The sequence below is a fragment of the Molothrus ater genome, chromosome 1 (genome assembly GCF_012460135.2).
Source record: "Molothrus ater isolate BHLD 08-10-18 breed brown headed cowbird chromosome 1, BPBGC_Mater_1.1, whole genome shotgun sequence".
NCBI classification, from domain to species: Eukaryota; Metazoa; Chordata; class Aves; order Passeriformes; family Icteridae; genus Molothrus; species Molothrus ater.
Genome location: NC_050478.2, coordinates 139,462 through 161,620, shown reverse-complemented (window position 1 = coordinate 161,620; position 22,159 = coordinate 139,462). Strand labels below are relative to the sequence as shown.

Below are 22,159 nucleotides of genomic sequence, written 5' to 3'. Positions count from 1 at the left end.
ACAAGGAAAAATTCTCATTTGCACAATCCACCAGGAAAAAAAAAACAAACAAACAACCAAAGGACAACAGCTTTGAAAATAGTTTATAAACATTAGAAGAACCCTTTACCCAGTGCTAATTTGATTCTATTGGCCCAGGGAGATTTAGCATCTCCTCTGACCAGTATAAACTGATAACTTGGGCAGTCCGGAAGCAGTTGAAGAACAGCAGGAAAGTCAAAGGCAGCAGACGTTTTAGCAGTCAGGAATCTGAAAGCCATAGTAAGGAGTTTGGAGAACTGCAGAGAACCCACCACGCTTCCCATAAGGACCCCAGCTTTGCCCAGGCACACCCTGTGGTCCTGCTCCTAGTTGCACGTGGTTGTTTTCCAACAGCAGCTGCTCTTCCAGCCCTCCCAAACAATCCCCATGGCCACAGTTTAAGCTGCCTCACAATCTGTGATGCCCAGATTAAAGACACGCCCTGTATTTCTATGCGTTTTTTATTTGCAGGCAGACAAGGTGAGGTTCTGCTCTCTCAGCTGACAAAGAGCCAACGCTTCTCCCGCAGGAGAAGGCGGCGTGCTCGGGCTGGTGTCCCCGGGGTCACTTGCTGCTGGTGTACTTGGTGACAGCCTTGGTGCCCTCAGACACGGCGTGCCGGGCCAGCTCCCCGGGCAGCAGCAGGCGCGCGGCCGCCTGCACCTCGCGGCTGGTGAGGGTGGCACGATGCCCGTACTGCGCCAGGCGCGCCGCCTCCGCCGCCAGCCGCTCCAGCATGTCGTTCACAAACGAGTTCATGATGCTCATGGCCTTGGAGGAGATGGCGAGGTCGGGGTGCACCTGTGGGACCCCAACAGCAGCTCAGGGTCACCCACCCAGCACCTGAGGGAGCGGCAGCTCCGGTCCCATCCCAGGCAGGGCGCTCTGACTCCAAAGGCCCCTACAGCTGCCACCCTGAGGGTTTCAAACCACGGGCCACTTCAAACTCAGGATAGGCTCCCATAGTGCTATAGGATTTGGGGATTGCACTGGCAGAAGCCTCCTCACAACCCCCATGAAAAACATGGCTGTGAGGGATGGAAATACTCCCATCTCCATGTCGTATCTACAGGCTCATGCTGACAACTGTGGCCTAGAAAACTCACGGCCACTTCCAAAAATGTTCTCATCTCCCCATCAAGAATCACCAGACATCTACTCACAGGGCCAGAAGCAGCTATTTCTACTGTACTGACTTTCATGAAATGATTTCTTCAGGCAGCTAAGCACCAGAGCTCATTCCCTCTAGGAAACACTTTCTGCTCTGGATCCATCTCTACTACCCCTAGAATCCACCCCCTCAACTTCTAAGCTTCAGCTGGGCCTCTCCTGTACCTACACTTACACTGTTTTTTCTCTCCCCATCTCTCTGGAAACCCAGATTTTTCTTCCTTGCTCTTTATGCTGCTAACATACAACAGGCAGAAGTTACTTTATGTACAAGGCAATTTCTAGCAGAAAACAAACATTTACTCACCTGCTTCAATACTTTGTAAATGTAGACTGAAAATGCTTCCTTTCTGTTCGGCTTCCTCTTAGATCCTTTTTCCCCAGAGGCAGCAGTATGACCATGTTTCTTTAAAGGTTCTGGGCTCATCTTAACCCCCAACAGAACAGCCAGCAAGTGCTGCAGGGCTGGTTATATAGCACAGGTAGCAGGACCTACCCCTCAGTTGCAGCCCCCAAGAAGCAGGACAAGTACACACCTGTGGCTGATGATTCCACTTTGCACTAAATGAAAAGCAGCTGGCCTGAGAGGAGCTTGGAAGTGACAGATTCAGTTAAACTTTCAGACCTGAGAAGTTTGAGTGTAACCGGGGCAAAGAGGGGCAAGAGCAGAAGCATCTGATTTACAGGGGACAGCATTACCAGAGCAGAGCCATTCCCAAGTCCAAAAGGAGCTTGATGAAAGGAGGGATCTTGCTTTGGTGCAAGGCTGTGAAGTGGAGTACTCAAGGTACTCCATAATCAAATGGAATTACATCTGTTCTATGGAACAGGTAATGCCATCAGGGGAAACACAGTAACTGCAGGGAGCATAGGTCCAGAGATGAAAGGATGGCACTGCAAACATCCTACCAGCCAAATTTCCCCTGCTACCTAGCCTGCTCTTGGGATCCCACCTGCTGCACACAACAGGGAGTGTCAGGAGGGGGGCAGTGGAGGGCTGACACCCCAAGTGTGGATTGACCTGTCTTGGAAACCAATTATTACACTAATGAGGGTAAATGTAACACAGGATTTAGGCATAGCCAGGAAAAATGTGCAGCAGCATAGCAGGGACATGAACAAAACAGAGTTTTCTGTACGTTGGAGAGAAAAGGAAGCCTTTCAGCAGACACCACTGCAGCCATTTCATAAAGGGGTGATGCCAGCATGCTTGTATGGTGGGGGAACACACCTGGTTTGGTGGGAGTCTCTGTGCTGACAGGTGGAATCTCCTGCTCAGGTACACACGTCATACTGGCACATCCTGAGCAAATCACATCTCCCAGAGTGAGCTGGGGGGCTACTCATCAGGCAGTGCTTCTGCTGCTGCTTGTGCAGCCCACAGTGTTTCACTGAGTCGCTTTATTCTCAGCCTGTCCTAATGGGGAGGCCCCTGATAACCCTCCCCTGGCGCAAGTAACTGTCACAGTGACAAGGGGGACAGTGCCACAGCGAGGTTCTTGCTCCCAGCCACTGAAACCTTCGTGATCAGGCAGTGCAGGCTGGAATGGCCATGTTGGTGCGTTTGTGAAGGAGAATGGGCTCGTGAAGATATGTGGCAGTGGGATCCTCTTGAAACAGGAGTGACTAATACTGGCAGTGAGGAGCAGGGGACATCACCACCTGTGCTTCCTAAGGGGCCCTGTGCTGTCAGGAGCAGTACAGGGTCCCCCTCGGAGGGACATTCCACCACTCCTTGCAATGGGAGCTGTGTTTCCTTGGGCACAGCACACGGGGACTCCTGTGCTGAAGGAGCTGGGGCTGTTGTATCCCTCCCCAGCTACCACCCTGTTTGTGATACACAGCCTTACACAGTGATAAACACACAGCTGTTTTTTCTGAAAAAAACCCCATTTAGTTGGAAGGGAGCCCGTTGGTGGAGGAACAGCACCTGGTCACTCAGCATTAGGCGCAGGATGTCTCTTGACCCACCAAGGGTGCAGGCTGGTGCACAGAGCAGTACAGTCAGCTTTGGACCCTCAGCTTTAGAGAATTACCCTCTGCTTCCCTGGACTCTATGGGCTAGAGGCTGTACAGGCTGCTGTGCTGGGCCTGCCTCGTGCTGCTGCTGGTTTGTGCTGTATGGATCTACCTGCAGCACACAAAGGGAATCCCGCGAGCCTGCACCTGCCCCCTCTGGCTGTGTTAGAGCCACCCTTGCTTGTGGACAGCAGGCAAGTGTGACTGTGCAGGTGCTGGGTCACTTCTTTTACAGAAACGAACATCCTAGCTCCTGAGGAGCAACTCCTGTAATTTATCAATAGTTTTGCTTTTCTGCAAAACCAGAAAATTCTCAGCTGAAACAGCTTGAAGTGGCACTGCCTCAGCTTGCTGCTGTCTCTGAGATCAGCGCTCCAGGACATCTGTCTGCCACAGCTGTTTCAGCACAGCCCAGAACACTGCCACCACAGAACAGACTGAGGTTAAACCAAGGCTGTTAAAGCACATTTATGGATTCCATTTCACAAGTCCGGCCCTACTGTGACCCCTGGAGCAGCTACAGCTGCTTTTGCTTCAAACGTGTATCTGTGGCCCTTGTTTATACATCAGAGACATGTCTGCATCTGGGAAGTTCCTCTCTCTTTGCAGCAGCAGATAGGTGACACTGCTCTTCCTGGCTCCACGAGCTACAACAGTGCTCCAACCACTGCCCATCATGCATCCCAGCATCCCCCGGCCATTTTCAGGATTTACCATTCCCAAAGAACTCAGTGTAAGATTGTATCCTCGTTTATTACTGCAGATCTGAAATGTAGTGAAATGAATTGTTGCCAAATCTTCGGTAAGGAAAAGAAGTACAGGACAAATAGCTCTAGCTTCAGTAAGGACTCTGACCTCACCATTCTCAGAGCTACTTCACAACCATTTCCAACTCACCAGCCCTTCAAAGAGGAGCACAAACAGACCTGTATTAATCTATTATTGTTAAACTTTGTGGCCCATCAGTCTTTTGAGTAATCACTTCCCTGTGAGTTTTCACACCCTCACTCTATCTGGTAACTTCCAAGTCCTCCACTGTGAGATATTAATCCAGGTGACATTTACTACCATCTAGACCTTTCTGCAGAACTAACTTGGAAGCACTTAAACTAACTGGCATTATTTTCCCAGAAAACATATTATTTTTCTCCTCTCAGGTCACTGCTAGAACCAGTAAAAACCTGAAGGGTCCTTTTTGATCTACTGGAAGCAGCTCACATTTGTCCTGTGGATGACACTCAGTGCTTCCACAGCAGCAGTCACAACTTGGATGGGCCCTTTGGGAAAGAAAAATAAGGAAAGACTTCTTTTAAGTCAAAGTCAGTTGGCGCCAAAGAATGCTCTGCATGGGAGCACAACTCCTTCATTTGTCCTGTCCTTCCACTCACCCAGGCACTCGTGCTGCCAGATGGGCTGCTGGGCTACACAAGCCTCTCCTGTGAACAGGGCTGTCACTCTCATGGGTCAGAAGTAATTAAAACAATGACTCACGATCAAAACACCTATTAGGTTCAATTTGCTACCTAACTTTCTCTTTAGTACCTTTTATTCTAGTACTAAATTAAAAATGTATTTTATTCAAGCTTCTGTGGCTCAGGGTGAGGTTTGAACACCAACTTTTCCAAAAATCTAACAATTAAACTTCTACAACTAAATCAGCTTAAGTTGATTAGTCTTTAGTTAAACCTGCAAGGAACAAGGAACTAGTTCAGAGTCCACAATTCCTACATTATTCAGTCTTATTATTGGACAATTCAAGGTGAAGCAAAATGCCGCACCTGAGCCAGTGTGTTTGTAAGAACACAGGCTGGTGTTCCACAGGTCTGTGTTCTGCCTCTAACAATGATCTTCAGAACACTTTCAGGTTGTGTCTGTCACTGTCCATGACAGAGGCACCCGTGGCCTGTTCAGGGACTCGCTGGAAATGCAGTGTTCAGGGTGGCTGAGCCCAGGTGCCCAGGTGAGGGCCCTGCTCAGTGCCTCCAAAGCTCAGCACTCACCACTCCACACCTCTCAGGTTCTGGTCACAGCTTTGGTTCTACTGAGGAGCTGAGCATTTAGCAGGAAGGGCTGATCTCACTCAAAGCTCCGGACTTGCTGACTCACCCCAGCACAACCCAACTACCATGGCTCACAAAACAAGACAAGACTCTTTTTCTCTCTTTATTGACTGATGGATTCTCAGGCAGATCTGTTAATTACACTGTTAAATAATAGTTAAAAACAAACCAAGGCCAGAGGAGTTTGAAGTGAAGTATCTAAACTGAAGCAGAAATTGGGAAGGAAAAGGCAGGAGAAGCTGGGCTGGGGTCTCCACTTGTGTATCACTGCAGCTTGGACACCCCGATGGCAACTGTTGTGACCCCAAGCCAACAGATTCCAAGGCCTGGCTCAGATGGGACGTTGTCTAGATAAGGAAACAGTTGCCCAAATGTAGCCAGATCAGAAGAGAACAGCTCTGTCCAGACACGGAGGTGCAAGGCAAGTCGAGGGGAAGCAGTATTGCAGCAATCCTAGAACACAGCCAGAGGGAGCAGCAGCTCTGCCCCGCCGTGGCCAGGCCTGGGGCTCCTCAGCTCACACGTTGTGGGTCCGTTTGGTGAGCTGCGGGTCCTCATCCACCAGCTTCGACTTGAGATGCTCCTTGTAGGCAAGGATGTCCCCTTGCCACTTGGTGATTGTCTGCTTCTCACAGACCCAGATCTCCTGTGCGACCTGAGAGCCAGCACACCACGAGGAGGAGGAGGAACAGCAAAGAGGTTTGCAGTACAAATTTCTATCATCTTGCCAAAATTATAAAGTTAACTAAAAACTACTCTTTGAAGTCTAGCAAGAAAAGTTTGATAACTTTCACATTTAGACTACCAAAGAAAGTATCTACAGGGAAACATTTCCCTGTAGATACGTGTTTTCTGCATAATTTGTACAAGATTTTAGAACTGAAAGTCCCAGGCCCCTCTGTATTTCTGGTTTTGTTCATGGACTAAGATGAAAAGCCTTTCTTGCTAAATTGGTAATTGAAACAAAAGTAGTTCTTGACCTGAACTACTTGGATCTATCACAGTGAAAAATAAAATCATATCTGAACTTGCAGCCAAAGCTATAGCAGATAGATCAGCACTTCACATTTGTGGTGGTTTTTGTTTTATTTTAAGTACCTAATGTTTTCCTGGGCTAGCTCAGCAATTGTTTAACATTGCAGAAAGGGAGTCACGATTTCTTTTTCACTTACCCATCTTTTTGGGATGAGTAAGAGCCAGTCAGTTGAAAACACCTTGTTTTCATGACTAAAATGTTATAAAGGTGCTCTGACAAAACTCACACCTGTCCTTACCTGTTGGATGAGTCTGAAGTCATGGCTGACAAGCATCATTCCTCCCTCGAACTCATTGATAGCATCTGCCAGTGCATCTATGGTTTCTATGTCCAGGTGGTTGGTGGGCTCGTCCAGGAAGAGCATGTGAGGGTTCTGCCAGGCCAGCCAGGCAAAGCACACACGACACTTCTGCCCATCAGAGAGGTTCCTGATGGGGCTCACCTGCCCAACACACACATGCTTACAGCTCTGCAGGCACCTGACAGCTTGCCACCCTGCCCCAAACCACCTGGGTCTCACCTTGGGCTCCCAGCAGCTCCATGACACAGGAGTTAGCCTTAGACCTGCATCAACCTCAGTTAGCCTTAGACCTGCATCAACCTCAGGTAGCCTTATACCCACCCCAACCTCAGGTAGCCTTACACCCACACCAACCTTCTCCCACCCTGGGAAAAAGGGAATTCCAGGGGTTTCTGAAGGACTGTACACAGCAAGACCCAGCTTGTGCCAAAGGTGTGTAAGGACAGTTCATTGGTATGACTGGTATTCACTGACACAACAATCAAACTACCCTCAACTTCTGCAGAGATAAATGGGCAAAACCAACATAAAAATCAATGCTGAGCTGCAGCAGTGTGGACAACTGTCACACACAGGACGTGTCACGCTGGGCCTTGGAGCACCATAGATGGGCCCACTCTCTTGCCTGAGCCAAGTGGACCCTACAAACAGCTGAGAATCTTCTAGCACTTCTGCCTGGTATTCATCTCAGAAATAAGAGAGAAGTAAAATAGTTCAAATTATAATTAAAACATGCTCAGGTCTAGCAATATACCAGAACTTGCTTTCTTTTCACCCGGAGTGTGAGGGAGTTACCCCTTCCAACCCACACACTGCTGTGATCCAAAGAGAGTTCCCATGAACCGTGAGTTATTTTTTTCTCCAATTTCAAAGGCAGAGACGGAAAAAGCATTCTCATGCTGTGGTGTGGCATGCTGCATACTGTATCACACTGTCAGGTATCAGTAAAGTAACAGAAAACACAGAACCTCTAATCCCCTAATGAACAAAAAAGAAAACCTCAACAGCCAATACTCACCTGCTGCTTCCCTGTCAAACCATATCTGCCAATGATTTTCCTCATCTCCTCCTTCTCCTTGATCTCTGGGTAGCATTTCAGCATGTACTCCAATGGTGAGAGGTCTAAGTCCAACTGCTCTTGCAAGTGCTGACAGAGAAGAAAAGTCAGCTTCAGGCTGGGCAGGCCAACCACTCCATGGCCCTAAGCACCACCCCCCTTGCACCCTTCTAGTACCAGGTGAGCAGCAGAATGCATGAGGCAATAATCCCACCCGCAGAACAGCCTCTGTGCCCAGCTACTAGGGAATAATTCAATAATTTCCATTTGAGGAACAGGAGTGCTGCTCCAGAACAGGAGGCTTGTTCACCACCAAACACAAGGCACCAGCTCAGCCGTAGCAGGTGGGAGGCTGAACAAGAAGGACCACAGCCAGCCTCTTTGCAGGGTAAGAACACGAGGCTGAGCCCATTCCATGGAACAGCTCCTTCCCCCATCTCCAGACACAGAAAGACAGCACTGGGAGAGGCCTTAGGAGCAGAACTAGAGGGGCAAGGTTCCTCATTCCTGACAGCTTTTTCCTCAGGATTCCCTGCCCCTTGGGGCTGCTGTAGGGAGTACCTGGTGGTATCTACCGATCTTCACATGCGAGTGCTTGCGAATCATCCCATCTGTGGGCAGCAGCTAGAAGGGGAAGATAAAACCATTTCAGCAGGAAAGCTCTCCTCTTGTAGTATGCCAGAAATACAGAATCCAGCCATCTCCAGTCTGGCACAGGGAGACAGTCTGAACAGGTAATATGAGAGAAAAAGCCCTATGTTTCAGCAAGACCACAGGACTTCTAAGGCCTGACCAGGGTGTTCTGGAAAACAAGTGCACTTTGTTGCAGACTATTCCAAAAGTAAAGGCCCAGAGCAGGATAGACAATGCACAGAGCAAACCTCTCCTGTGAGCAGTTTCAGCAGTGTTGACTTTCCAGCTCCATTGGGTCCAACAAGAGCTACACGAGTATCCAGGTCAATCCCAAACTCCAGGTTATTATAGATCCACGGCTGCGAACCACAAAACCCACAGAACATTATTACACCTTCTCAGTACTCTCCAGAACCTCCCCACTGCACCTGTAATGCTCTGTCCCCAGCAGGCCCAGCATTAGCACTGCCAAGAACTTTGCTCCACTAGTCACATACGGCAGCCCCCTCAGGAAGCTCAGCCAAAAGTCTCCCGCTCCCAAACAAGCAGGAATACAAGTGATCTCTGTATGCATAGTCCCATACTCACCCCATCCTTGGTGTATCTGAAGCTCACATTCTGCACCATGATGACGGGAGGGGGAATTTTCCCACAGGGTGGAAAGTAGAATGACAAAGTCTGTTAACACAGAATATCCACCTGTGAGACACCCAGATCACGGGACAGCCCACTCATTCCAGTATAACCATGCCTCACTACCAACATCAGCTGTAGACCAAGGCCCCAGATTGTGGCTTGTTATACGCCCTTCTTGCAACTCACTCAGATTTATTCTGATGAGCTGCTTGCAAGCTCATCTGCTGGCCAATAAATCCCTATTTCTTTTCCTTTGAAACAAATGTGGGTCTGCATTCTTGACACAAGTAAAGGGTGCACTGAGCATCCTCTCTTATCTCCTATGAGCCCTAGGCATTCCTTTCTGATTTCTGTAAAACAGCCTTATTAATAAGACAACTCCACTCCCCTCCCCTAGAAAATTCCTCCTTCTCATTGTTCAGCATCACTCCATGTTGAGTACAGGGATACTTGGCATCAAGGAGGGGTATCTTGTTCTTGCTACCAGCTCTGTCAGCCCTTCCTGCTGTCTGCTGAAGACCCTTCTACTCCTGTAGTCCATGTTTCAAATACAGATCTCTAGATGCAATTCCATGTCTGATCCTACCTTATCATTCACAACTCTCTCTGTCAAGCCAGAAGCCATCATTTTTTGAAGGGTCTTCTCCTTGCTCTGAGCTTGCCTGGCCAGCTTCGCACTACCATGGCCAAACCGTGCAATGTAATTCTGCAAAAAGAGCCAGCCAAAAGGCACAGTGACAAGGCTGATGAGGGGCAGGAATGCCCACTAAAGGGGTAGGAGGGTGCTCGTGCAGCTAGGCAGGTACCTTCATATGAGCGATCTGATCTTGCTCCCAGTGGAATCGCTTCATTTGATTTTCTTCTAGTTCTAAGCGGGTCTTTACATACTGATCATAATTTCCCTGGAAAGAGAGCATGGCACATCAGATGTGTCCAGAGAACAGCCCCTGTGCCTGTCTGGTTACATGGGCTCTGTTCACTCACCGTGTAGTACTTAAGCTTGCGGTTGTGCATGTGGATGATGTTGGTGCAGACGCCATTCAGGAAGTCCTGGGAGTGGGATATCAGCACAAGAATCCGCTTGAACCTGTGGCACCACGTAAGTTATTACAGACTAAATTAGGAAAAGAAATCCCGTTTGTTGGCCCTGATGGTGACAAAGGCTTTATATGCATGCTCTGGTAAATAGCAGTAAAGCATCTACAACCAATTGCAGTGTGTAAATCCTGCCAACAGTTTTCACTGTAGTAAAACACCCTGCACCATTACATAGTCTTTGCCTGTTACCACAAGAAGTCCAGAGCTGATTGCCTTTGAGGCAAGTGACTTGTGTCACTGATGCAGCCATCTCCATTAGCATCATGTTTCTAAGAAGTTTCAACCTTGGCTGCTTACTGTCCCCTCAGTACAGACTCCCATCTGTCGCTATAGGACACAAAAAAACACGAGCTCACACCGCTGTTCTTAAGGTGAAGAAAAAGGGAAGTTTATTTTCTGACTCTTAATATTTATAGTTTTTTAAGAGTGACAGTGGATTGGGGGGTGACAATGTCACCTCTCCAATGACATTGGACAAACCAACAGTCTATCAACTTTCTCTTCCTCCATAAAGGAATGCAAAACAATGAGTTATTTACAGAAAGTGTGTGAGAAAGTTCGCTATAAGAATGACAACATCAGAAGGCTCAGAAAATCTTAAAAAACCAGGGTGACACCCATCCATATGCACACTGCAGTTGGCTCTGCTCCAAATCCATACAATGAAGGGTTAAAGCCTCACCAAAAGAGGTTCAAAGTTCTTTTCTAAAGCACCTCACTTCTAAAGCAAGGACATAAAAGGTTCAACTGACAGAGCTGATGGGAAAACCTCTGCAAAGGCAAAGCCCTTCTCACAATAGTTCTTTTAATGCACACCCCATAACCTGAGCTTCCTAAGTGTTCCTAAGCTTTTTGCCTTACACCTTAACATTTTACCTTTGTCATGAAAACTAGGCACCTCACACTCTAGCAAAAGATGAAACCAACACACTCAGATACTACAGTTCTATAAAAACAGAGAAATGCGGGGAGGAAGATGAGCTGACAGCCAGGTCTGGAAAGCTCATTATGTACTAGTACAGTACTTAATGCTGGTACACAGGCTGCCAAGGCCTGCTCCTGACTTTCAAGGAAGCACCTTTAAGCTGGGAGTACAAATTAGCATTTCTCATTTCTTCAGTGCAGGGAGACAGGGAGTTGAACTGAATTCTTTATCCTTGTCTCAAAGAATCTCACACAGCAGCAAGCAGGTGTCACTGGTACTGCAACACAGTTTTGCACCCACAAGAACTATACAGTTACTGCTGCAGAACTTGCTTAGGTGCTGACAAGATGTTTGTGCTCACATGCTGACAATCAGAAAAGCACAACCCACAGAAGCAGCAAACTCCTCCATGCTTACGTTTTCAGCTCTTCCTCCAGCCACACACAGGCATCCAGGTCAAGGTGGTTTGTGGGCTCATCGAGCAGCAGCATGAAAGGCCGAATGAAGAGTGCTCTGCGAGGACAGGGGAGATGACAGCATAGGGTAAGTGTAGGGAACCCAAAGCCTCTCAACCTGCTCTGAGTCCTTACAGCTGTCTGGGACTCTGCAGTCACGGGCAGCCACGCACTCTCACTCACCTGGCAAGTGCCACCCTCATTCGCCAGCCACCACTGAAGTCCTTCAGCTTCTTCCTCTGCATGGCTGGCGTGAACCCCAAGCCGTGAAGGATACGTGAGGCTCGTGCTTCTGCCTTATCAGCATCCAGCTCCTCCAGGCGTTCATACAACTCCAAGAGTTTCTCACATTCCGCTGGAAGAGAGCCTGATGGTCAGCACCTCTGCCCACAGAGGGCTCTCAGCTGCACAGCTGGGACACCTCACAGCCCCTCTGCTTTACTCCTATTGAGCCCCCTGCACAGCCAAGCCTGAAACACTTCTTAAGATGCCGCATGGAATAATTCATCCAAAGAAGTGTCATCTGTGCCCATTAGTACAGGGCAGCTGGAGGAAACAGGTACCACAACATGTGAAAACTTCCCCAAAGAACCCCAATTTCTTTGGTAGGGAAGGAAAGGGAGGAAATGCCCCTTGGGACTCTGAGAAGCTTTACCATCTTCATGAGCTAAACGCTCTGCCTCTCGCTCCAGCATGGCCCTCTCTGTATCCACCTCCATCACACACTGCAGAGGGGTCTTGTCACTGGGAGGCATCTCTCGGGTCAGGTGATAGATGTCAATGTGCTCTGGGATGGGCACTTCTCGCTTCCCAATAGCTGACAAAAGCATGGATTTCCCTGTGTGCAGATAATCACAATTAATTGCTGCAGTCAGTGAGCTACAACATCACAGTGAAACAGATGAGATACACTCAGATCCCACGGTGATTCCTTCCCTTTCCAACCTCAGAAAATCCTGGGGAACTTTTTTCCCAAGAGGCCAGAAGAACTGGAGGCACAGTAGAGCCCACTGTCTCGGTAGGACAGGCCACCCTCCTAGCTAAGGCTCACCACCCCAAAGACAGGACTGAGACATGAGAAGCTTTGAACCACTGCGCTTCAGCCCTCATCCAGATTTAGGAAACTTTATCTCTGTCGTAGTTTCTGCTGTCTAACCAGGTCTGACAGCTGGTATCACGATCCCAGATTCTGAAGACTTCTAACACAGAGGAAAGTAATGCACTCATCCCTAAACAACCAGGGTTTTCCTGAAACTTAAACCAGATGGTCACTCTTACTAGCACCTGTCTAATCACAGGCATATTCTGCATCTCTCAGTGTAGCATCACTTTCTCCATAGACTGTACAGTTGTTTTCCTAGTCAGGCCAAACCACACGTTTTCTACTTCTCCATACAGTACAAGTCCTTTGACCAACACCAACAGCATTGGGTTTACTGGCTCTACTAGGCTAATCAGGCAAACAGGAATCAGGCAGATTAACAGCTCGCAGACAACTCTCCCAACTCTCCACAGAAAGCAGATCAAAAGCACAGTCCAAACCCAGAATGCAATCTCAGACATCTCTCAGCAATCAGTAATTCCCCTCCCAGGTGGAGATATGGGAGAACAGAACCTGCTGGGTCCCAGCCATATCTGCCTAACCACCTTCCTTCTGTTTTCCAGCACTTCCCACCTGCACCTGCCCAGCCTCTCAGCAGAGACCTTCACTGAGTTCCAGGGGGCCACGGTGCTTGCCCTCTTGCTCTCAGCTTACCAATGCCATTGAGTCCAATCAGGCCATAGCGCCTCCCAGAGTTCAGCTCCAGTTTGGTGTCACTCAGCAGCTCCTGGCCATGAAAGGTCAGCGAGAGGTTGATGATATGCACATCAGTGCTGTTGGGGTGGGAGGCCAGCACTCCTGTCACGGCTCGGGCAGCAGCTTTCTTTAACTCAAAATCCTCCAGCTCCTTCGTAAGAGCATCCACCTCTATAGAGAAGACCAGAAGTGTTACTGATTTACAAACACAAGGGAAGCCATAAGCCCCTGCACCAAAAGGCCCAGGACCAAAAAACAACTCCCATTTCTACAGAAGAGTTGAGGAGACCAGGATGCAATGACACTCAGCTTTTCAGCTTAGCACGAGGATATATGTGGTCCAGTAAGAACTTCAAGCAGCCAAATATCTAAATGTCACCTAAACAAAATGGGACCATCAGAACTAAGTGAGCAGCCACAACAGTGAGCCGTTTTCTGAATGTGATGGGACTAACCCCCACTAGCAGGAAAGACTAGACTAGGAATAGAGCGTACAAAGTATTGCCTGCAAGTGTAAGAAAAGGCTTGGACAAAAATGAATTGACTAGAAAATAAACAAAGGGAAAGCTAAGAACAGAGAAGCAGCAGCAGCAGCAGCAGTGAAACAGTCCCTACTAATTTTCTGAGAAGCTACAATGCTCATCTGCATGTTCCCTCTTCCTTTCCTCCTACACTACAAGAAAATGATAGAATCACAAAATCCCAAATTGGTTTGGGTTACATCTTCCAGAGCATTTAATTCCAAACCTGCTGCCATGGATAGGGACACCTTCCACTATCCCAGATTGCTCCAAGCCTCATCCAATGTGGCCTTGGACACTTCTATGAATGGGGCAGCCACAGCTTCTCTGGGCCACCTGTGCCAGAGGCTCACTGCCATCCTTCCTGTCATGCTGACCTTCTGTCACAGGCCAACTTCACTCAGTGAGAGATGCTGCCCTTGGAAGCAGCCAATGGCTCTGGGGATGCTGGCAGGCAGACCTGACTTCTGATTGTGCCAGTGCAGAATGACACCCTGGTTGTCAGCAACCAGCACTCCTGGCGAAATCACCCACTCTGCAAAATCACTATTAACACCATAGCAAATGTGCCTTAGCCGAGGAGCAAAAAATATCACTGGCACTGACTCACTGGCCCAAAGGACTCCTTTGGGCAATGCCACAGAGCAGTGACCACAAAGAATGAAACAGGTGAGCGAAAATGGGTAAAGGAGTGTTACCCCGATGCATCAATAGCTCAGCAAGAAATACGCCGGTATTGACCCACATAGAACCACATGATCTCCTGGGCTGGAAGGGAGCCACAAGGACCATGGAGCCCCAGTCCCGGCCCTGCACAGACACCCCAGCACCGCACCCCGTGCCCGGGAGCGCTGTGCAAAGGCCCCGATGCTCGGGCCCGTTCCCAGAGGAGCCGCCGGGGCAGCGGAGCCTTCCCGGGCCCAGCGGGCCCCGCCCCGCCCGCGCTGCACCAATAGGAACGCGCTATGCAAATGATCCGGCGGAGGCGGCGATTGGCCGGCTCGGGCCGGGCGGCCCCCGCGCGCCGGGGCCTCACGGAGCCCAGCCCGCGCTGGGACCCGCGGCCCTCACCGGCCCCGCCGCCCCGGGACCCGGCCCCGCCGCCCCGGGCTCCGTGCCGCGCACCGGCCGCCGCTTGGCACGGCGCACCGCGAGCTGAGCCCCACAGAACACTGCGGGCTGCCGGCTGAGCTAAAGGAAGGCCCAAAAATGAACTCTCTGTAAGCGTTCCCAGACCTATTTCCTTTGGGACCAACAGCTCCCTGCGGCAAAGCCTCTCTCTTTAACAGGCACAAAGCCTCTTTTAGAGGCAGGCTCTTAGTTTTTGCAAACCAGGTACCTCTCAGAGAAACAGGTGAGCAGAGAATCACAGCAAATAGCAGTAAGAGAATTGATTTAGACGCTACAGTGGCTTCCGCAGCAGGAAAGAAAACTCCAAACTAAACGAAAACCCAAGAAACCCAAGAAACAGGTCTGGGCATCAAGCAGCAGAAGGTAGGGACAGTGTCTGAGAGGAGGAAAACACCATCAGCCCCCTCCATCTTCACACTGCCGTGCCTCAAGCGAGGGCATCCTTCACACACACGGCCCATGCGGAGCCCCCGGGCCCGCGGCTGTCCTGCTGCCTCAGGGCAGAGTGGTCCCGACGGCAGCTACTGCAGCCACTGGTTCCACGCAACCCAGGCCGAGGCATTTCATCAGAACATCAATGTCGCGGTTCGCCCACCCGGGACACAGCCGAGCGTACACGGTCCGCCGGAACGGCGCGGGCCAGGTCCCCGCCCTGGGACACGCGGGGCAGACACAGGACCGGCCGGCTTCTCACCTGGCAGCACCGTCCCGTTGGCCTCCGGGGGCCGGACTTCCTGCGGCTCCGGCCCGGCATCACCGTTCTCGTCCGGGACCCGGCGCGGCCGCTGCCGGGCCTTGGCCGCCTCCTTCTTTTTGGCCGCCTTCTTCTTGGCCAGGTCGGAGGGCATGGCACGGGTGGGAGCTACGCCAGAGGGGGCGACAGGCGCCGTTAGGCCGCGCCGATTCGGCCCGGCCCGGGTCGCCCCGCCTCTGCTCCCCGGCCCGGAGCACACGGCGCCGCCGGCTCTTGCCGAGGGTTCCCGCCCGCCTGCCGGGCTGCCCGCGCCGCGCCACACCGCACCGCACCCCCCGCCCACCCCACCCCGGCCCGGCCCGGCCCCGCCGCTCCCCTCTCTCGGCTCCCCGGGCCCGCCCGCACCGGCCGCTCGCGCTTTCCTTCTGTCGCAACAGCCCCGCCGCGACCGCGTGCGAGCGCCCCGCCCCCTCGGCGCACCGGCCAATCGCAGCGCGGACCGTCACCGGCGCCGGGCGGCGCGCGGCCCTGGGGAGCGCCGTCCGCACGCCGCCGCGCCTCCCGGCATGCCGCGCGCCGGCCCGGCCCCGCCCCCGCAGGTACCATAGAGGCGCCGGCGGCGCCGGCCAGAGCGGCCGGCAGGCAGCAGTGAGAGCGGAAGCGGAAGCGCGCGGGGCGATGTGGCCGGTGAGGTGGCAGCGGCTGAGCGCGGCCCGGCTGAGGCCGCCGTCACTCCCCGAGCTCCCGTCCCGGAACTGCGGCCCGCCCTCTGTCCGGTCATCGGCCTGAGGGTAACAGAGCCCTGGGGCCGCCGTCCCGCGGGACCGCTGCCGCCTGAGCGCCCCGCGCCCGCCATGTCCTGCGGCTGCCCCGGGAGCTTGGCCTGGCCGTAGGTGCCGCGATGCGCCCGGGCGCGGTGCTGAGCGCGCTGCGGCCCGCGCTGCCGCTCCTGCTCGGGCTGTCCTTGGGCTGCAGCCTGAGCCTCCTGCGCGCCTCCTGGAGCCACGGCGCGGCTGAAGAACGCTGCCTGGCACCGGGCCCGCCCGCGCCGCCCGCCCGCGGCGATCCGCCCGAGGCAGCGGAGGGGAGGCCGGGCCCGGGCCACGAGGACTTCAGGCCTCGGATTGTGCCGTATTACAGAGACCCCAACAAGCCTTACAAAAAAGTGCTCAGGTAAGGCATGCTTTTTCTTGCCTGGATTTTCTTCAAGCAAAATATTCTCGTGGGGACTTTTAAATCTTCGTGTAATTGAACAGGTTCAAGGTGAAATTTGCTGTTTGAAATAACTTGTGTAGTAACAGCGTGGTGCACCAAGGTAGCGGCCAAGATTGTTGCCATAAGGGGTGTAAGAGATGCGTTCAGGAAATCAACCTGAGGGGGGAAAAAGGCAGCAAAATTGCCTAAGAAAAGTGAGAATATTTCTTCTCAGTACAGGGAGGATGATTCTGCCCTGCTCAGGTGAGACCCCCACCTGCAATGCAGCATCCAGTCCTGGGGTCCCCAACACAAAAAAGGACATCAGCCTGTTGGAGTGAATCCAGAGGAAGCCACCAAGATGATTGGAGGAGTGGAGGAAAGGCTGAGAGAATTTGAATTGTTCAGTCTGGAGAAAAGAAGCTTCACAGTGATCTAGCTGCAGCCTTGCAGTACTGCAAAGGGAACAGCCAAGAAGGATGGAGAGAGACTGCTTAACAAGGACGTGGAGTGATGGGACAAGGGGGAGTGATTTCACGCTGAAGGGGAGTAGGGTTAGATTAGATATTAGGGACAAAGTCTTTCCTGTGAGGATAGCAAAGCACTGGCAGGGTTACCCAGAGGGGTTGTGGCTGTCCCATCCCTTGAAGTGTCCCTGGCTGGGTTAGACAGGGCTTGGAGCATCTAGTGGAAGATGTCTCTGCCTGTGGCAGGATGTAGGGACTAGATGATGTTAAAGGTCTCTTCTTCCCCAAAACACTGTGGGATTTGGGGGTTGTTTTGTTACTTGTGTTTAATAGAACATGCTTAATTATTCTTCGAAATTTGTTTTAACTGGTCTACTTGTTAGGAAAATACTGGTCAACTAATCATAGTGTATGTGTTAAGGAAATTTTCCTGCCTGACCATTCAGGAGCCACTCTGGGTATCCCTGCTCAGATCCTTCCACACACCACACTCATATTGCCAGACAGGTTTCCTTGGCCTCAGGTTTCCTATAGCAAAGTCTCTTTGATTTCTCTTAGTATTTCACTTACATTGTAGCAACATCATAACAGCTCAGGGTGGTGCCTCTGCAGAGGGACCCTGAACAAAGGGACCCCTGGACTTTGGTACCCTCACAGTCTGTGTATTCTCTTTGCATATTTCCTCATGTGCCCCTTGGTGCAGTGGCGGTTTTTGGTCTGGAGGCTTCTCATTGTTCACTGGGTCCTGCAGGGCTTTGTGAGGCCAGAGAACAGCACCCATTGCTGGCTCGTGGCCTGGGTCTCCAGTGATCTCCCAGCACCCAGGGCCCCGTGTGCAGCTGGTGTACCCCAGCACACCTCAGCCACCAGCACTAGAGACTCCTCAACAGTCATTCCTGTGTTTTTGTTGAGCATACCTGCTAAGCTGCACTGTTTACTAAGCTCCAAGTGGTTAGCTCTGTGGTATTTATTTAATTGCACTGGCACAGTTTTCTAGCTCAGATAGCTACAATCTCACATTATCTATCTTGAAAGAAGCATTTTTACAAAATGGGATTTTCACTAGTGAGACTTCTCAACCTCTATGACCAGGCTTGACTTCTTCACCCTGGGTAGATTCCAGCATTTAATGATTTGTCCCAAGTTACCATAATTCTTTGATTTTTTTTTTCTCCTCCAGCTGTTTGTCATGTAGGTATGTACTTCCTTTACAGAACTCGCTACATTCAGACAGAATTGGGATTCCATGAGAGGCTGTTTGTGGCCGTGCTGACCTCCAAGGCCACGCTGAACACGCTGGCCGTGGCAGTGAACAAGACCGTGGCCCACCACTTCCCCCGCCTGCTGTACTTCACCGGGCTGCGCAGTGCCAAGGTGCCCCATGGCATGGTGCTGGTGGCCCACGGCGACGAGAGGCCCATTTGGCTCATGTATGAGACCATGAACTATATCCATCAACATTTTGGTTCTGACTATGACTGGTTCTACATCATGCAGGACGACACCTATGCCCAAGCTGAGCAGGTCAAGGCTCTGGTGACACACCTGAGTATTAACCAAGATGTGTACCTGGGGCGAGCAGAGGAGTTCATCGGGGGAGACGAGCAGGCCCGGTACTGCCACGGGGGCTTTGGCTACCTGCTGTCCCGGAGCCTCCTGCTGAAGCTCCACCCACACCTGGACAGCTGCCGCAATGAGATCCTCAGTGTGCGCCCAGATGAGTGGCTAGGTCGTTGCATTATTGATTTCCTTGGCATCACTTGTGTTTCCCAGCTCCAGGTACTACCTCCCTGCTCAGGTTTTGTGTTAGCTGAGCCTGACAAAGCCCAGAATTTGATTCGTTCTCTACTGCATAGCCAAGAGGCTTTTTTGTGAGGAGCTGCTGCTGTGAGTTCCAGAGGAACAAAGAGCTCTGTGCTATGGCAGCGTTGGTGGCGGGGGCAGAATCACAGCTGGGATGTTGAGGGAGAGAGCACGCACAGGATTTAATTTTCAGCCTTACTGCCAGGGCTGATTCACAGGTTTTTGAAGGCATGATAAAAGGTATGTTGGTACTGAAGCAAGTGCAAATGCAGTGCAGGGTGGGAGGGACAACTTACCCCTTTTTTTTTCTGGGTACTGCAGTCAGTATGGAAAGAGGGGCAGATGTGTGTATGGGGTGAGGAGAAGCTGCTCTGTGAACTCAAGTTCCATGCCAGTCTTTGTGGCTTTTGTCTGCTTCAGGGCCAGCATTATCGCACTTATGAGCTAGCCAAGAATACTGAGCCAGAGAAGGAGGAGGAAGAGGACTTCCAAGCAGCTCTTGCAGTGCACCCTGTTTCTGACATGACCCTCATGTACCGGCTGCACAAGCAGTTCAGCAGGATCCAGCTGGACAGAGTCTATCAGGAGATCCAGGACCTCCAGGTATGTGGGGAGGGCTACCTGCAAAAACTCCTTGACCCAACGGAGGATTTCCTTCATTTTCAGCACACTGGAGGGAGATCATTGCTTCTGTTTGTGGGCAACTGTCAGTCAGACACAAGCTGTAGTCCCTTGTCTCAGAAACAGAACTTCTGATACCACGTTACCCAAAACTCCTGGTGTGACACTACCCATGTACAGTTGTAGGTGGTGAGGTGGGCCTGGGGAGGAGCTGGCCTAGATCTCTTTGAGAACACAGTGGCGATCAGTTTGTGCTCTCTCTTTGCACAGATGCAGATCAGGAACCTCACAGCACTGACCCCTGCAGGTGAGGCAGGTGTGACCTGGCCTGTGGGCATTAATGCCCCATTCCTTCCAAAGTCTCGTTTTGAGGTGATCAGCTGGGACTACTTCACGGAACAGCACCTGTTCTCCTGTCCTGACGGCTCCCCAAAGTGTGAGCTCTCTGGAGCCAGTAAGGCAGACGTCAGTGAAATCATTGAGTCTGCGGTGGAGCAGCTGAACCGGCTCTATCAGCCCCTGCTCCGCTTCAGCAAGCGGCAGCTGCTGAACGGCTACCGGCGCTTCGACCCCACACGGGGCATGGAATACACCCTGGACCTGCTCCTGGAGGCTGCCACCCAGAAGGGTCACAGTCACGTTCTGGCCAAGCGAGTCAGCTTGGTCCGACCCTTGAGCAAGGTGGAAATTATTCCCATGCCATATGTGACAGAGGCCACACGAGTGCAATTGGTGCTTCCCTTGACAGTGCAGGACCTGGATTTTGTAGCAAACTTCCTGGATATGTTTGCTATGAACACACTGGACACACATGATAATGCCTTACTGACTTTGCTCTTTATCTACCATCCCTACGATGCCCAGAGAGTTGGTCAGATGGATGTTTTTGCTGGAGTCAAAGCCATGGTAGGAGAGCTAGAGAAACGCTATGCAGACGTTAAAATCCCGTGGATTAGTGTTAAAACAGAGGTGCCATCGCAAGTAAAGCTCATGGATATAGTCTCAAAGAAGCACCCTGTGGACACACTGTTTTTCTTGGCCAGTGTCTGGACCGAAATCAACATGGAGTTTCTGAACCGCTGCCGCATGAATACCATCAGCAATTGGCAAGTCTTCTTCCCTGTGCATTTCCAGGAGTTCAACCCTGCGCTGGTGTACCGTGGTGAGCAGACAGCATCCTCCAACACTGACTTCCTGAGAGATGGGCATTTTGACAGGCATTCCTTTGCTGAGGCCTGCTTTTATAATTCTGACTATATGACAGCACGTACCAAGCTCGCAGCTGATATCCTGGACCGAGATGAGGTGCTGGAGAGCATGGAGGTATTTGATGTCTTCCTGCACTATTCTGGCCTGCACCTGTTCAGGGCCGTGGAGCCGGGGCTAGTGCAGAAATACACCCTGAGAAGCTGCAATCCCCGGCTCAGCGAGGAGCTGTACCACCGCTGCGTGCTCAGCAACTTGGAAGGACTTGCATCCCGCTCACATCTAGCCATGGCCCTCTTTGAGCAGGAACAGGCCAACAGCACTTGAGAGATGAGGAACATCAAGAGCTTCTCAGCACCTTAACACTTGGCACTTTCCATTCCCTTCCCAGCCTTGCCATGGGTGAAGGGTATGTGAGGTCAAGGGAGGAGGAAGGCTTTCCCAGACCCTGAGGCACATGGGCTACGGAATGAGGCTGTTTGAGTAAAGGGGGTTTGGTTTGTTTTGGGGGTTTTTTAAAATAAATTTAATTTTCTTTCCAGGCAGAGTAATGTCATCACTTGTAAACTTTGCAGCCTCTGGGATGAGGGATGTAAACAAGCTGTAGAATGCACCTTATTTAAAGCTATGTAATTCTGCTGAGCAGTGCAGGGAGAGAATGAGTATGAGCTGTGTACTTGGACAAAGTTACCTTGACTGTGCTATTCTCAGGGCTGTTGCTGCACCCTCCTTTGTGTTTATGCATTTCACTTTTTCAAGAGGTGTAAACACAGCTTGTCTGGGTTAGCTGGATAAAGCTCTTCAACCACTTTCACCTTGGTGGTTTTGGCTCTTCCAAAGGTATAGAGTGGTTCCAGTTTAAATATCTTGGGGATGGAGACTCCCAGCAGTAGAGTGGATTTACAGTAGAGTAACATTTACAGTTCAAAACTTCTTTCTCCTGTTAAAATGAATTTTTTTTGCATTTTAATTTGTGCCCATTGCTTCTCTCAGCATCACGGGATGCCACTGAGCAGCAGCTGTTTGTGTCTTCCTTACACTTTCCCGTTACTGACGCACGCACAGATGACACTGTTGTGAGGCTGTTCTTCACACAAAACACTCCCAGTTCCCATTACTTAACGTTTCCACGTCCCTTTACCGGACTAACTCCAGTATGTCCATGTATGTCTTGTATTGGGAAGCCCAGACTGGACTCAGCACTCCTGGCATGTCTCACTCGTGCTGAGGAGACAGGTCATTGCCCTTGGCCTGCTGCCACAGTCCTGCTGCTGTGACCCAGGGTGCTGTTGGCCACCTTCGTTCCGAGGGAG

The 22,159-nt window shown here is 51.2% G+C and overlaps 3 protein-coding genes across 5 annotated transcripts; 1 reads left to right on the top strand and 2 right to left on the bottom strand.

Annotated features, from left to right (window-relative positions):
* Positions 1–585: 585 nt before the first annotated feature.
* Positions 586–1,618, bottom strand: LOC118684213 (late histone H2B.L4). The gene is made up of 2 exons (XM_036378984.1): positions 1,499–1,618; positions 586–822 (listed from the first exon to the last, which is right to left on the bottom strand). The coding sequence occupies exons 1-2, from the start codon at positions 1,616–1,618 to the stop codon at positions 586–588; spliced, it is 357 nt and encodes a 118-aa protein (XP_036234877.1).
* Positions 1,619–5,360: 3,742 nt separating this feature from the next.
* ABCF2 (ATP binding cassette subfamily F member 2) lies at positions 5,361–16,031 on the bottom strand. Of its 2 annotated transcripts, XM_036406974.2 has the most exons (15): positions 15,961–16,031; positions 15,556–15,723; positions 13,168–13,380; positions 12,067–12,249; positions 11,595–11,766; positions 11,374–11,469; positions 9,918–10,020; positions 9,740–9,835; positions 9,520–9,639; positions 8,886–8,975; positions 8,546–8,656; positions 8,226–8,288; positions 7,626–7,754; positions 6,545–6,748; positions 5,361–5,925 (listed from the first exon to the last, which is right to left on the bottom strand). In XM_036406974.2, the coding sequence occupies exons 2-15, from the start codon at positions 15,707–15,709 to the stop codon at positions 5,788–5,790; spliced, it is 1,872 nt and encodes a 623-aa protein (XP_036262867.1). In that variant the 5' UTR covers positions 15,710–15,723; positions 15,961–16,031; the 3' UTR covers positions 5,361–5,787. The 2 variants fall into 2 exon arrangements, with proteins under 2 accessions (XP_036262867.1, XP_054372579.1); XM_054516604.1 differs by lacking the exon at positions 15,961–16,031 and having other exon boundaries at positions 15,556–15,798.
* Positions 16,032–16,226: 195 nt separating this feature from the next.
* On the top strand, positions 16,227–21,391 carry CHPF2 (chondroitin polymerizing factor 2). Of its 2 annotated transcripts, none has more exons than XM_036378578.2 (4): positions 16,227–16,728; positions 18,431–18,995; positions 19,440–19,622; positions 19,911–21,391. In XM_036378578.2, the coding sequence occupies exons 1-4, from the start codon at positions 16,457–16,459 to the stop codon at positions 21,171–21,173; spliced, it is 2,283 nt and encodes a 760-aa protein (XP_036234471.1). In that variant the 5' UTR covers positions 16,227–16,456; the 3' UTR covers positions 21,174–21,391. The 2 variants fall into 2 exon arrangements, with proteins under 2 accessions (XP_036234471.1, XP_036234472.1); XM_036378579.2 differs by having other exon boundaries at positions 16,655–16,728; positions 16,985–18,995.
* Positions 21,392–22,159: the final 768 nt, after the last annotated feature.

Bases quoted from the DNA above. Each gene is read 5' to 3' on its own strand.
- ABCF2 (XM_036406974.2), bottom strand. From the start codon at position 15,709: ATGCCCTCCGACCTGGCCAAGAAGAAGGCGGCCAAAAAGAAGGAGGCG. The intron at 12,250-13,167 runs GTAAGCTGAGAG...ATCTGCACACAG, and splicing joins GATTGGACTCAATGGCATTG to GGAAATCCATGCTTTTGTCA. The intron at 9,640-9,739 runs GTACCTGCCTAG...CTCTTTTTGCAG, and splicing joins ATCAGATCGCTCATATGAAG to AATTACATTGCACGGTTTGG.
- LOC118684213 (XM_036378984.1), bottom strand. From the start codon at position 1,618: ATGAGCCCAGAACCTTTAAAGAAACATGGTCATACTGCTGCCTCTGGG. The intron at 823-1,498 runs GTGAGTAAATGT...GGGGTCCCACAG, and splicing joins TTTACAAAGTATTGAAGCAG to GTGCACCCCGACCTCGCCAT.
- CHPF2 (XM_036378578.2), top strand. From the start codon at position 16,457: ATGCGCCCGGGCGCGGTGCTGAGCGCGCTGCGGCCCGCGCTGCCGCTC. The intron at 16,729-18,430 runs GTAAGGCATGCT...CTTCCTTTACAG, and splicing joins CCTTACAAAAAAGTGCTCAG to AACTCGCTACATTCAGACAG. The intron at 18,996-19,439 runs GTACTACCTCCC...TGTCTGCTTCAG, and splicing joins CTTGTGTTTCCCAGCTCCAG to GGCCAGCATTATCGCACTTA.